The sequence below is a fragment of the Mirounga angustirostris genome, unplaced genomic scaffold, assembly GCF_029215605.1.
Source record: "Mirounga angustirostris isolate CCGP_5_RB_7025 unplaced genomic scaffold, mMirAng1.0.hap1 SCAF_17, whole genome shotgun sequence".
NCBI classification, from domain to species: domain Eukaryota; kingdom Metazoa; phylum Chordata; class Mammalia; order Carnivora; family Phocidae; genus Mirounga; species Mirounga angustirostris.
Genome location: NW_026991725.1, coordinates 1,903,272 through 1,918,722, shown reverse-complemented (window position 1 = coordinate 1,918,722; position 15,451 = coordinate 1,903,272). Strand labels below are relative to the sequence as shown.

The 15,451-nt window shown below is 42.7% G+C and overlaps 1 protein-coding gene across 5 annotated transcripts in view; it reads right to left on the bottom strand.

Moving 5' to 3' along the window:
- Nucleotides 1–15,451, bottom strand: part of SMYD4 (SET and MYND domain containing 4) — a 51,540-nt gene that overhangs the window by 9,051 nt on the left and 27,038 nt on the right. For all 5 annotated transcript variants that reach the window (XR_008507222.2, XM_054510989.2, XM_054510988.2 and 2 more), the window contains exon 5: nucleotides 13,065–14,199. Coding sequence is in view for 4 of the 5 variants with exons in the window: in XM_054510989.2 (XP_054366964.1) it covers nucleotides 13,065–14,199 (1,135 nt within the window). In the remaining variant the exon portion in view is untranslated. The remainder of the gene's footprint in view (nucleotides 1–13,064; nucleotides 14,200–15,451) is intronic.

The window sequence follows — 15,451 nt, the reverse complement described above, 5'->3', positions numbered from 1 at the left end:
CAGCCCACAGCAGTTGAGAAACAGAGAACTAATAAGAGGCAGGTTTTCTGACAACAGCAAAAGAGACAGGGTGACAGACACGAGAAGGAGGAAGAAAACTTATATAAGAATAACAGCTTTAGGGCAAACAGAAACACTAGTACCACTCAAGCTTTACACTGTAACATTTCCCTCAATCAGAGGTTCCTAGACTGATGGTATATCTATGTGGGTTTTGTAATAGCCATACATATCTCAGGAAGATGCACGCACTAGATAACTTTGGGCATCCAGAATGGCTTAAATTGTGTTCAATTGGTGGAAGCATGAGGAAATTGTATTTTCTTTCTTTTTTTTTTAAAGATTTTATTTATTTGACAGAGAGAGAGAGCGAGAGCAGGAACACAAGCAGGGGGAGTGGGAGAGGGAGAAGCAGGCTTCCTGCCGAGCAGGGAGCCCGATGTGGGACTCGATCCCAGGACCCCAGGATCACGACCTGAGCCGAAGGCAGACGCTTAACGACTGAGCCACCCAGGCACCCAGGAAATTGTATTTTCAACCAAACTGGTTGAAATACGAAAGATACTCGTACTTCAGAGGGAAACTTTTAGTTTTCTGGATAACTGAAAAACCATGAGGAATCTCAACCCACCAATCACTGAAGAAATGAAGCAGTCTAGGGACAAATGTAATGAATAAAGAAAATATCATGAACCACCATGTGGAAATGTTCTAGAAAGGCAAACATTAAATATAGGAATAGTGTTGTCTCTCTGCAGACAATTCTATTCTCTGTTGCTATGGAGGACAAGAATAGAACAAGTAAATAAAACTTCACAGGGAATCCAAATGACTCAATTTCAGTCAACAGTCCTACAAATTGTATTGAAACCTTTTATCAGAACTTCTCGTAAGTATTTAGCAGATTTTGGTTTCTCCTCCTTTCCCCCCTGTCCAATGCCTACCTTCTGGAGTATGTGCTAATGAGCAGGGAAAATGGTAAAAGGCAGGCAGCAGGAAGAAGCAGTACAGGGCATGACCAGTTTGTAGTCTGAATAATCAGCCTCTACTTAATTAAAAGCTGACTTGCATTCCCAACTACTGATAACTGGCAAGCTTTATTAGAACAGTTGCTAAAATTTTCCAGAAAAATTATCACAATACAGTGAGTAATGCCAGCTTTGTGAATTATTTATAGATTATTCTCTAACATAAGTAGGCCCAGGAACTGAGTGGGGTGAATATTTATGTCAGAGTTGAGTCTCTAATTATTTCTAAAAATTAAGTATTGACTTAAAAAAAATTATCCAATATTTTGCATTAGTCATCTGTTAGCAGAGATAATGGAAAGTCAGAATATATATGAAACTTATCAACTAAATTTAATATGTGACATTTTGTGTATAAAACAAAAACAAAGAGGGAGTGATTCTTTATTTTACTAAAAGTGTACCTTGGTAATAGCCCCTAGTGCATTTAAAATGGATTCAAAGGGCACCAGGGGGTCCCAGTCTGTTAAATGTCTGACTCTTGATTTCAGCTCAGGTCATGATCTTGGGGTTGTGAGATCGGGCCCTGTGTTGGGTTCCATGCTCAGGGGAGTCTGCTCTCCCTCCCCCTCTCCCTCTCCCCTCATGTGCTCTTTCTCTTGAATAAATAAATAAACGTTAAAAAAAATAAAATGGGAAGGGGCGCCTGGGTGGCTCAGTTGGTTAAGCAACTGCCTTCAGCTCAGGTCATGATCCTGGAGTCCCAGGATCGAGTCCCACACCGGGCTCCCTGCTCAGTGGGGAGTCTGCTTCTCCCTCTGACCCTCTTCCCTTTCATGCTCTCTTTCACTCTCTCTCAAATAAATAATCTTAAAAAAAAAATAAAAATAAAAAAATAAAATGGGATTCAAGTACAGAAAAAAAAGATTCATTCACAATACTTCCAGAATATACCTATTCTGGTAGATATTTATTTATTTATTTATTTATTAAAGATTTTATTTATTTATTTGACAGACAGAGACAGTGAGAGAGGGAACACAAGCAGGGGGAGTGGAGGAGGGAGAAGCAGGCCTCCCACCGAGCAGGGAGCCCAATGCGGGGCTCGATCCCAGGACGCTGGGATCATGACCTGAGCCGAAGGCAGACGCTTAACAACTGAGCCACCCAGGCGCCCTATTTTTTTTTTTTTTTTTAAGATTTTATTTATTTACTTGACAGAGACAGACACAGCGAGAGAGGGAACACAAGCAGGGGAAGTGGGAGAGGGAGAAGCAGGCTTCCCGAGGAGCAGGGAGCCCGATGTGGGGCTTGATCCCAGGACCCAGGGATCATGACCTGAGCCGAAGGCAGAAGCTTAACAACTGAGCCACCCAGGCACCCCTCTGGTAGATATTTTATAACACAAGAAATTTGTGTGTATATCACACAAATAAGGACAGAAAGTGAAGGTAGATTCCTTGGTTGTTGAAGAGTGAAAGCAAACGGCAGTGAATTAATCTGAACCTACATGGAACCTCATTAAACCTTGTAATGAATCCAGATACATCTCAAATCTGCCGTTCCCTCTGAGATAGAACCACACTGACCAAGGTCTAGAATATCATTGATGGCCAGTTCTGTGCCTTAAGATTAGTACCAAAGAAAGGTTCCTGAGGAACTTTGATTAAATAGGATTTTTTTTAAAAGGTTTTATTTATTTATTTGACAGAGAGAGCGAGAGAGCACAAGCAGGGGGAACGTTAGAGGGAAAGGGAGAAGCAGGCTCCCCGCCAAGCAGGTAGCCTGATGCGGGGCTCGATCCCAGGCATGACCTGAGCCGAAGGCAGATGCTTAACCATCTGAGCCACCCAGGCGCCCCTGATTAAATAGGATTTATGCAAAGATAATAACATACATTTTTACAGGTTTCGGTCAAAGTCTATCCTAGTTAATGCTTGAATCCTTCTGTGCTGCTAATGAGGTTCCGTAAGAACACTAACTGGGAAGTGTTGGAACCCCAAGGAAATAATGAAAAGGGATATAACATGATTAGAAATATGAGCAGACTAAAACAAAATCAGATTGGACTCAAAACTGAAAGTGAACATTGCTGGTGGGCGTGTAACTGGTGCAACTTTCCTGGAGAGCAATTTTGCAGTATGTATCAAGGTGCCTTAAAAACGTTCTTATAGGGGCTCCCGGGTGGCTCAATCAGCTGGGCTTCCAACTCTAGATTTCGGCTCAGGTCATGATTTGGGGTCATGGGATCAAGCCCTGCCTTGGACCCGCACAGAGTCTGCTTGAGTTTCTCTCCCTATGCCCCTCCCCCAGCTCATGGGCACTCGTGTGTGCTCTCTCTCAAATAAATACATAAATCTTTTAAAAAAATTAAAAATGTTCATATAAAAAAAGTTCCTATCATTTGAATTGTTTTTATTATTTAGAAAATGAATTAAAATTACAAAAGGAATACATGGTAGCCAGAAAAAAAATTACGAAGTGAAAATTATAGAGAAAATAAGTCATCTGTAAGCCTATCAGCCAGGCAGAACAGTTTGGGGCATTTTCTTGCAGGCCTCTTTCTAGCCTTATGTATGAAATTCTCATGAAAAGAATACTTCTTTTCACTTAACACACCATGGCCATTTCTTTATACTCTAACCTAAAATGCATATTATAGTTAAAGAAAAAAGCCAAAAAAGCAACACTGCCAATCTAATAGGGAAAGAATGGTATCTTGTTTTAATTACAAGAGGGCTTAAACATGACCATGTTTACTACTGCTTTGATAAAGGGCTTGCTCATGTACCTTTTTAAACAGCTTTTTATTTTTTTTTAAGATTGATTGATTGATTGATTGATTTGAGACAGAGAGAATGAGAGACAGCATGAGAGGGAGGAGGGTCAGAGGGAGAAGCAGATTCCCTGCCGAGCAGGGAGCTCGATGCGGGACTCGATCCCGGGACTCCAGGACCATGACCTGAGCCGAAGGCAGTCGCTTAACCAACTGAGCCACCCAGGCGCCCTTAAACAGCTTTTTAAAGATATAATTTATCTACCATAAAATTCACCTATTTTAAGTGTACTAATTCAATGATTTTCTTTAGGAAATTCATATAAGTTGTGTAACCATTATCACAATCTAGTTTTACATTTTCACCACTATGCATATGCTTAAAGACTGACTTTAAGAGTTGCCTAGTTGCTAGAAATGTTCTCTCATTTTGTCATTTACATTTTAGCTTATGGGTTTTTTTCCCCCCTCTGGGGGTGGTTTGCTTTTAAAGTAACAACTATTTTGGGTGCCTGGGTGGCTTAGTTTGTTAAGCGTCCGACTCTTGATTTTGGCTCAAGTCATCATCTCCGGGTGTGAGATTGAGCCCTGAGTATCGGGGAGTCTGCTTGTGATTCTTTCCCTCTGCCCCTTCCCTCCACTTGCATGAGTGCCCTCGCTCTCTCCTGGGTGAATAAATAAATCTTTAAGAACAAACAAACAAACAAAAGCAACTATTTCATTTGCTTACAGTGCTCTGTGCCAGCCACTTTGCCCAGAGTTCAACTACACATGTTTTCTGCTGGTCTTACCCGGGGCTATTCATATGATTGCATTCATCTAGCATATGGTCTTTTACCCTCAAGAAGGCTAGACTTAAAAAAAAAAAAAAAAAAAAAAAGGCTAACCTAGGCTTGTTCATATGGCTATACACCATCATTCCAAGAAAATGACACAGAAGCTATAAGACCTCTTAAAGCCTAGCCTCAAAAGTCACATAAGGTCACTTCTACTGCATTCCACGGGTCAAAGTAAGTTACAGGGCTGGCCCAGATTCAAGGACAGAGGAAACAGACTCTACCTCTTGATTGGAGAAAAAGCAATGTCAAGTTGCAAAAGGGCAAACATACAGGGGTGGGTGAAATTGTTGCGATCATCTTTGTAAACAATCTTCCCCAGAAGCCTGGAGGTTCACTCAGTCCTCTCATTGTCCATATGAGAATACTGACTGAAATTTCTCTGACATTGGTGGTAGCAACATCTTTCTAGATATGTCTCCTGAGGCAAGGGAAACAAAAGCAAAAATAGACTATTGGACTACACCAAAATATAAAGCTTTTGCACAGCAAACTAAATAACGGACAAAACTACAAGGGAATCTTCTGAATGGGAGAAGGTATCTGTAAATGACATATCTGATAAAGGTTAGTATCCAAAATATATAAAGAACTGATTCAACTCAACACCCAAAAAACAAATAATCCAATTAAAAAATGGGCAGAAGAACAGACATTTCTCCAAAGACATACAAATGGCCAAGAGACACATGAAAAGATGATCAACATCACTCATCATCAGGGAAATGCAAATCAAAAACCTCATACCTGTCAGAATGGCTACAATAAAAAACTCAAGGAACAATAATGTGGGCGAGCACATGGAAAAAAAGAATCCCTCATGCACTGTTTGTGGGAATGCAAACTGGTGCAGCCACTGTGGGAGACAGTTGGGAGGTTCCTCACAAAGTTAAAAATAGAACTATCCTATGACCCAGTAATTGCACTACTGGGTATTTACCCCGGAGGAATATGAAAACACTAATTCAAAGGGATACATGCACCCCTATGTTCACTGCAGCATTATTTACAATAGCCAAACTATGGAAACAGCCCAAGTGTCCATTGATAGATGAATGGATAAAGAAGATGTGGTGTATGTATACACAATGTAGTATTATTCAGCCATAAAAAAGAATGAAATCTTGCCATTCTCACAACATAGATGGACCTAGAGAATATAACGATAAGCGAAATAAGCCAGTCAGACAAAGATAAATACCATGTGATTTCACTCATATGTGGAATTTAAGAAACAAAATAAGGGGCACCTGGGTGGCTCAGCTGGTTAAGTGTCTGCCTTTGGCTCAGGTCATGATCCCAGGGTCCTGGGATTGAGCTCTGGGTCAGGCTCCCTGCTCAGCGGGGAGCCTGCTTCTCCCTCTGCCCCTTTCCCTGCTTGTGCTCTCTCTCTCAAATAAATAAAATCTTAAAAAAAAAAAAAAAAAGAGAGAGAGAGAGAGAGAGAGAGAAATGAGCAAAGAAAAAAAGAGAAAGAGAGGGACAAGCCAAGAAACAGACTCTTAACTATAGGGAACAAACCTGATGGTTACCAGAGGGGAGGCAGGTAGAGGGATGGGGGAAATAGGTGGTGGGGATTAAGAGTACACTTGTGGTGATGAGCACTGAGTAATGTATATAATTGTTGAATTACTATATTGTACACCTGAAACTAATATAACATTGTTAACAACACTGGAATTTTAAAAAAGTATACTAAGTGAGACACACAGAAAGTAATCTGAGTTCATATGGAGAGTTAGCGGTTAGAATCAGTGGAGTGGAAACCCAGGTCTGTTGCCTCTCAGCCCCATATTTTCATTCCTTCAAGGATCTCTTTCATGCATATTCTCTATCCTCTTCACATATTATAGTGTTTTTGATATTTGGTCTTTAGGTTAAATCTAGCTATCTTTTATTTACCTAAATTGGATATTCTATGCTTTAAAAAGTTTCTTTCACCCTAAGACCATGTAAGTATTCACTTATCTTTTCCTAGATATTTTATAGTTTAATGTTTCACTGTTCAACTTTTTTTTTTTTAAAGATTTTATTTATTTATTTGACAGAGAGAGAGATAGCGAGAACAGGAACACAAGCAGGGGGAGTGGGAGAGGGAGATGCAGGCTTCCCGACGAGCAGGGAGCCCGATGTGGGACTTGATCCCAGGACCCTGGGATCATGACCCGAGCTGAAGGCAGACGCTTAACGACTGAGCCACCCAGGCGCCCCACTGTTCAACTTTTTAATGATTTGGAGAATTTAATACTTTTAGGAGGCTCTCATATCAGTACCATCCTGTCTTCAATTACTGTAGCTTAATGCTGATATGAAATCTGACAGTACCAAGCCCCTTCAGTACTCCTCTATTTATTATTATTATTATTATTATTTTTGGAGCACCTGGGTGGCTCAGTCAGTTAAGCCACCGACTCTTGATTTTTGGCTCAGTCCTGATCTCAGGGTCCTGAGATGGGGCTCTGCCTTCAGCTCCAGGGCTAGGTGCGAGCCCACTTGAGATTCTCTCTCTCCCTTTCCCTCTCCTCCCTGCCCCACGCTCGCGCTCTCTCACTAAATACAATCTTTAAAAAATATTAAGAGTTCAGCTTTTTATTGAACAGGTTACAGAAGAGATGTAGTCAAAAAGACCAAAGCAAACATCATCATTGGGCTCCTCTGATTCTAATTTTTTTTTTAAAGATTTTATTTATTTATTTGAGAGAGAGACACAGCGAGAGAGGGAACACAAGCAGGGGGAGTGGGAGAGGGAGAAGCAGGCTTCCCGCGGAGCAGGGAGCTCGATGCGGGGCTTGATCCCAGGACCCTGGGATCATGACCTAAGCCCAGGGCAGACGCTTAACGACTGAGCCACCCAGGCGCCCCGCTCCTGATTCTTCTTTCTTTGCTTGTGTCTCCTTCTCCCTGGGGCAGCAGCGGTGGCCCCAGCTGCTGGGATGAGACTCCCAGTGTTGACATTGGCCAGGGCCTTTGCAAACAAGTGGGCGGGAAGGGTTGGACATTTACACGGGGACTTTGAGGAGGGCATGATCTTAGCCAGGGTGAGCCCCACCTGGTCATGCTGGATGAGTTTGGAGAGGGAGGGTGTGGGCAGGCACCAGCCTTGGCTTCTGAGGAGAAGGGTTCAGTATTCTCACCACTTATTCAAGATGAACTTTAGAATCAGTGTCCAATTCCAAGAAAAATCCAATTGTGATTTTGTGTGGAATTGCATTGCACTGGTTGGGGGAATGCGGGGGAACTGCCGTTTTTAGTTTTCAGTTTTTCCATCTCAGAATATGGCCTGTCTCTACATTTACCCAAACCTGTGTATCCCTCCAAGTTACCATATGCTTGCATTTCTGGATGAAGCCCTTCTTGGTCATCTCTTAGCATTCCTTCAATAAACTGCCGGATGTGATATGGCAGTGATTTTTTCAAGGTTCCTACAGGGATATTCACAAGTGAGATTAATCAATAGTTTTTATCCTTGGCTTTGCAAAGTAAGTGGGAAAGGTTTCCCCATGCCCTGGAACACTTTATATTGTATAAAAATGATAAGTTCCTTGAAAGAGATTTTTTCTTTGCTTTATAAAAAAAAAAAAAAATGTGGCTAGGGACGCCTGGATGGCTCAGATGGTTAAGCATCTGCCTTCGGCTCCGGTTGTCTTCTCAGGGTCCTGGTATCGAGCCCCATGCTGGGCTCCCAGCTCAGTGGGGAGTCTGCTTCTCCCTCTCCCTCTGCCTCTACCTCTCCTGCTTGTGCTGTCTCTGTCTCTCTCAAATGAATACATAAAATCTTTTTTAAAAATGTAGCTAAATATGGTCCTTAAAAGTTTTAAAGAACTTACACAGGAAAGAGTGGGTCTGGCTTGTTTTTATGGAAATATATATATATTTTTAAGATTTTATTTATTTATTTGTTAGAGAGAGAGACAGAGCACAAGCAGAGGGAGCCACAGAGGGAGAGGGAGAAGCAGACTCCCCACTGAGCAGGGAGCCTGATGTTGGGGTCCATCCCAGGACCTTGGGATCATGACCTGAGCCGAAGGCAGATGCTTAACTGAGTGAGCCAACCAGGTGTCCCTGGAAATATTTTGATAATCTTTTTCAATTTCTTCCACAATCACTGGATTTTTGAAGTGTTCTCCTGTAGGAGAGGAGAACAGCAGGAAATTTATGTTTTCTACAAAGTTTTCTACTTAATGCTTTCAAATTTAATAGTCTAAAATTTGCTTAAAACTTAAAAATTAATTTATATTATTGACTATATCCCCTTCATTGATCCTCATTTTGTGGGCTTTTTTCTTTTTTCTAAATAGATATCTTAATTAGATTTGCCAAATCCTTGTCTGCGTCGAGTCTGTATACGGTAACCTGTTGGCCAAATCCTGCCGGTTGTCTGTTTTTGTAGAGTGTAGTCTAAGAACTGTTTTCACATTTTCACATTTGAAAAAAAATGAAAAGAATAATGCTCACGATGTGAAAAATTCTAAGAAATAAAATTTCAGACTCCATCATGAAGTGTGATTGGAGCCCAGCCATACTCATTCATCTGTGCTACACGGGCAGAGCTGAGTCAGAGACACCACAGCCTGCAAAGCCTAAAATATTTACTGTCTGGCCCTTGACAAAGTTTGCTAACCCCTGTGATGAGAACAAAGGCAAAAGAAAAGTAGGTAAAATTAAATTTCCTTACAACTTGCAGCCCATTGACAAATACTTGAGACAGGCATACGTCAATCCTCAAGGAGTTCACAACTGCCTTAATGTTCATGCTTTCCTAGAGGCTAAAAGCAACCTTAGCTTGACAACAGCCAGACCTCCAGGATTCTCTCCCTCCCTCTCCCTCTGCCTACCCCCCCCACTCCCCGCAGTGCACTTGTGCGCTCGACTGCACGCTCTCTCTCTCTCTCAATAAATAAAAAAATGAAATATTTTTTTAAAAGATTTTATTTATTTATCTGATAGAAAGAGAGAGAGCACAAGCAGGCAAGGGAGAGGGAGAAGCAGACTCCCTGCTGAGCAGGGAGCCCACCGTGGGACTTGTTCCAGGACCCGGGATCACGACCTGAGCCAACGGCAGATGCTTAACCGACTGAGCCACCCAGGTGCCCCTCAGTGAACTGGTTTTTTTTTTTTAAATTTTCTTCCCTAGAATAATGGGAAAGGAATACAATCCATTTTAAAGATTTATTTACTTTTAGAGAGAGAGCATGTCATCAGCAAGAGAGACAGCAGTGGGAGGGGCAGAGGGAGAGGGAGAGGAGAATCTCAAGCAGATCTCTGGTTGAGCTCTGAGCCCGAGGGGCTCGATCTCACAACCCCGAGATCACAATCTGAGCTGAAGCCAAGAGTTGGACACTCAACAAACTGAGCCACCCAGGTGCCCCCAATCCATTTTAAATTTACTAGAATAATGTTACTGTGTGAATCAGTGTTTTTAATTTTAAAAACATAGTAAAAGTTCAAAGAAGAAGGTAGCAATCACCCATACCTCCACCTTTAGAATTGATTACTGTTAAGATTTTGGTATTTTTGCTTTTAGTCTTTTTTTCCCCATGTATATATTTTAATTTAGTTATTTAAGATTTCATTTATTTATTTATTATTTTTTAAAGATTTTATTTATTTATTTGAGAGAGAGAGACACAGCGAGAGAGGGAACACAGGCAGGGGGAGTGGGAGAGGGAGAAGCAGCCTTCCCGTGGAGCAGGGAGCCCAATGTGGGGCTCGATCCCAGGACCCTGGGGTCATGACCCGAGCCGAAGGCAGACGCTTAACAACTGAGCCACCCAGGTGCCCCCATTTATTTATTTATTTTGAGAGAGCAAGAGAGCGTGAGCACACACGTGTGCACTAGTGGGACGGGGAGGGGGGCAGAGGGAGAGGGAGAGAGAATTTCAATTAGACTCGGGACTTGATCTTACAACCCTGATATCATGACCTGAGCTGAAATCAAGAGTCGGATGCTTAACTGACTGAATCACCCAGGTGCCACTCTATGTATATATTTTTAAAACATCATATAAAGAATAAATTATGCATAAAATATAGAGCCTGACAGGTAAAGCCAAAGTCTCCAATCCTCTTTCCATCACTCCAGGTAGCCAGTATCATGCTATGTATCTATTTCTCCAGTCCTTATTAGCCACAGAAAATACAGGTATTCCTGGCTATACATATATTCATTATCCAAAAGTTTATTCTGAACAACTTGTGAAAAATTTTACCTGAAACTTGCTATGCAAATAAAAACCTGACTATAATGAAATGTCATGCACATGGAGCAAAAACATTAAGGCTAAGATTCTTTGACAGTTAGGGGTAGGCCACTGGTGGAAAGTGGATGGAAGACTCCTTTGGTCCCCATGGCTTGGCCATTCTGCTTCAGGGATTCAGCCTGCTATTGTTTACTTGGACAGTAGTTTCTATAGTTTTTGGAGCTCCTGACATTTGTATCTTTTTTTTGTATGTTATATTAAGTACTTTAGAGGCAAGACACAATAAAATCAGGAGTCGGTAACTTTCTGCCATTATAATCTGAAAGCCCCGTATACTATTTTTTTATGTTCACAAAAACGAAACTAAATGAAAATAATATTTCTTAAAATGCCAGTGAATGTACCCAAGAGAAAACACAATTTTGGAAAAACACTGAACAGATATACTTTAAAAGGTAGCAATGGCTCAAAGAAGCAAATGAAAGCAGAGAAGAGAACAGAGACTGCTTGCAATGGGATTTCCTAGCATTATAGGATGAAGCCAGGGCTATTTTTAGGTGTTCCATGTGTTTCAGGATGGGGAAGACAGTCTTCCTCCAAAACACCTCTAGTGAAACGCCTACACATTGTATAACTTGGCAGTTGCATTAAAATTAAAGACAAAAACATACTGACAAGATTCTAGGCTACCTAATGTGAGACGATCAAAAGAGCTAACTAAGCATGTATAGCTTACTAAAGCCACATTTATATCAGTCTGTCTATAAATCTTAGGTTTAGGTAATATCTAATTTTTCCCTTCAATAGAGTTAATTAGAAAACTGAGAAAAGTATAATGCCCTAATTGAATTGAACAACATTATCTGCTAAAATGGAGATCATATGGGCGCCTGGGTGGCTCAGTTGGTTAAGCGACTGCCTTCGGCTCAGGTCATGATCCTGGAGTCCCAGGATCGAGTCCTGCATCGGGCTCCCTGCTCGGCAGGGAGTCTGCTTCTCCCTCTGACCCTCCTCCCTCTCATGCTCTCTGTCTCTCGTTCTCTCTCTCAAAAAAAAAAAAAAAAAAAAAAAGTTTTAAAATGGAGATCATACAATAGAAAAGTAGAAACACTGTTTCTTTTCTAATAGTATCTGTTGTCAGTACAGCGTCACTCATGATGCTGGGCACATCCAACCTCTCCATCTACCTTAAATAAGACAGCCTTACCTATAGGACCCGGTTCAGGCAAGCAGGGCTAGGCTGATCTGTGTCTAGAGGTGGCCCCTAGATTGTTGGCCCTTGGCCAAAGGACAGCCCAAACAGGCTGGCCAACAGTTTATGGTAGTACTGTGTGAAAAGCTATGCTTGGCCAGATTGCGCTCTTGGAAATTTAAAACAGAAGAATGGGGGAAATCTGTCAATTGGAAAGAGTAGAGACAGAGCAGCTGAGTCACATGAATAAGATTTTGACACCTTAACTCAACTGCAGACCCCTCTTTTTTTTTTTAAGATAAAAAAAAAAGATTTTATTCATTCGTTTGAGAGGGTGAGCGAGAGAGGGCAAGAGCACAAGCAGGGGGAGCAGTGGAGGGAGAGGGAGAAGCAGACTCCCTGCGGAGCAGGGAGCCCGACGTGGGGCTCGATCCCAGGACCCTGGGATCATGACCTGAGCCGAAGGCAGATGCTTAATGACTGAGCCACTCATCCTGGGATCATGACCTGAGCCGAAGGCAGACGCTTAATGACTGAGCCACTCAGGCTCCCCTGCAGACCCCTCTTCTTTCTGTAGTCTTATTATTTCAGTTCTCCTTCATAATAAAAATCCCTCTGTAACAGGGTTTTTTTTTTTTTTAAGATTTATTTATTTGAGAGAGTGAGAATGAGAGAGAGAGAGAGAGTACATGAGAGGGGGGAGGGTTAGAGGGAGAAGCAGGCTCCTCGCCGAGCAGGGAGCCCGATGCGGAACTCGATCCCGGGACTCCAGGATCATGACCTGAGCCGAAGGCAGTCGCTTAACCAACTGAGCCACCCAGGCGCCCTGTAACAGGGTTTTTAATTTTGAAGTATATTTACAAACAAACCCATCACGACTCAGTCAAGTGAGGTGGGATCAAACACTGTTGAGATGAGAAAACTGAGGCAGAGCGCGATCAAAGACTTTGTTCAGGTCACACAGCTTCTCAATAGCGTAATCATGGAGACCCAAGATAGCGAGCTCTGCTTTCCCGTTAGAGCACCCCTACGGTTCCCATTCGCAGCTCTTCCGCCCCAGGTACCGTAAGGCTAACAAAGCTTCCCTCTCACCTGGTCGCTGAATGCTCGTCAGCGCCTGAGCGTTGCACTGCAGCTGGAGCATGTGCTTCAACATGGCCACTCCCCAGGCACGCAACTCCAAACGCCGAGCAGGAGGCGCTGTGGCCGGCTTCGAGGACTCGGCGGCCTCGAGCTGCCTGCAGAGCGCAGACACGCTGACCGCACAGAGGAATTTGTACTCTGGGCTATGGTTTTCAGTATGGGGCATGAGGTGGAAGACAGCATTATAGTTATTTTCGTATTTGCCATTAAGATCACACCCTGGAACCGGGGTCTTAACTGTTTTGCCATTTTCCTCACTCTCCCCTCCCGGGTCAGAACTGGGTGTTTGTACCAGATTCTCACTTTCAGGTGAACACATGTCCTTGTTACTCATCTCAACACAGAGCTTTCTTATGACTTCGCTGGCATCCTCAAATCTAGCTAGAAGAGTCGACCTCAGGGCGATGTGGCAAAAGATACCCAGGGTGAGCAGCAGGCCTCCTAGAGGACACTCTCTATTATGGTAGAGATCCCAGGCCTGCTGCATACACTCATGGCTGCAGTACTTGGCGTAGCTGCATCCATCACAGGGAACAGTGGCCAAAGTGTGCCTCAAACATCGGTGACAGTAGAGGTCCCCATTAGTAACTCTGGTATCCCACTTGCCCTCTAAGCCATGATGTAGTGGTGGCCTTTCTCCCGGGTTAAGGACACTCACAAAAGCATCCTCCTTCACCAAGAGCTCTCCCGGGAGAATATCTTTTGTGGCAATCAGACAGCGGCCTTTTAAAGGGTCCATGCATAGGCTGACAGATGATGATGCACCGGGAATCTGTTCATTCTCTTCCCTTAGGTCCATATCCTCAAAGGCTTTCGTTAGAGTTGCTGGGAAGGATGCTGTGAGATTCTCCCTTTCTTGTACCTTCATTTTCAGACGACAGAGGTTTCTTTGCAGAATTTGAAACTGGGCAGCTGCTAGGCTTGGTTTGGCAGCAAAGTTACTTTCAAGATCCCTGATGGTCTGGCCTGCCTCCTGTAGTCTCCCTAGGGTCACCAGACATTCGACCTTACGCAACGTCACCTTGGGTTGCAAACTTTCCGGATACCCATGCATCTGTGCTCTCGTGATGTCTTTAAGACACATCTGAAAACAGAAAGGAAATCCCCACATGACCCTTGGTCCTGACTCTTCAATGTCTACTGAAAATCTTAACAAAAATCTACAGGAAAGTTAAAGATGATTAAAAATGGAGCAACTATAACCACATGCTTATTTCTTTAAATCATACTCTACTGTGTGATCTTTTGAGTGATTAAGTAATACTTGCCAAGGATATTGTATTTAATTGTCTTATTAAATATTTCTGTTTTGAGGAAAAAAAGTCTTACAGATAGAAGAACTGTAGTGATTAAAGGGGTAGGCTTAGAAGCCAGACAGATCTGCATTCCACTACTGATTGCTTCTTACTAGCTGGATGACTTGTGCAAGCAACTTCATTTCTCGGTGTCTTAGCGTTCTCATCTGAAAAACATGGATACCTCACAGGGTTGTTTTAAGGATGAAATAAGGTAATATATCTAAAGTGCTGAAAAGAGTGCATGTGTTCAATGTATGATAATCACTGCTATAAGAAGGGAAATAGAAATAACCAATATAGGGAGGTTATAAAGGGTTAAATATTTTACAAGCTCTTCCAACTGCTGTCCTCAATTGTCTAGGACTTTTTGCTTAGGGCCTAGAGTTAAATTCTTGCTCGCCTCTTTTATTTTATTTTATTTTTAGAGAGAAAGAGAGAGGGCGAGAGTGGGGGGGGGAGGGTAAAGGGGGGGAGAGAGAGAATCTTTTTTTTTTTTTTTAAAGATTTTATTTATTTATTTGACAGAGAGATAGAGAGACAGCACAAGTAGGCAGAGTGGTAGGCAGAGGGAGAGGGAGAAGCAGGCTTCCCGCTGAGCAGGGAGCCCGATGAGGGGCTCAATCCCAGGACCCTGGGATCATGACCTGAGCTGAAGGCAGCCGCTTAGCCGACTGAGCCACCCAGGAGCCCCGAGAGAGAGAGAATCTTAAGCAGGCTCCACGCCCCAGTGCAGAGCCTGATGTGGGGCTTGATCTCAGGATCCTGAGATCATGACCTGAGCCAAAATCAAGAGTCGGACACTCAACTGACTGAGCCACCCAGGTGCCCCCCTTGCTTGTCTCTTTCAGTTCAAAGGGCAGTAAGTGTGAACTTGTGATTATTCAACTAGTTCTTAACTCTAGGGCATATTTTAAAAATTTCTGTGGAATTCCAAAACGGATGTACCAAAATGACATTTAAGAGCTTGGCTTTAGTCCTCAATCGGAAGATGAGAAGAAAGCCACTCAGATCAAGCCCACTCCCTCATAGGCATACACA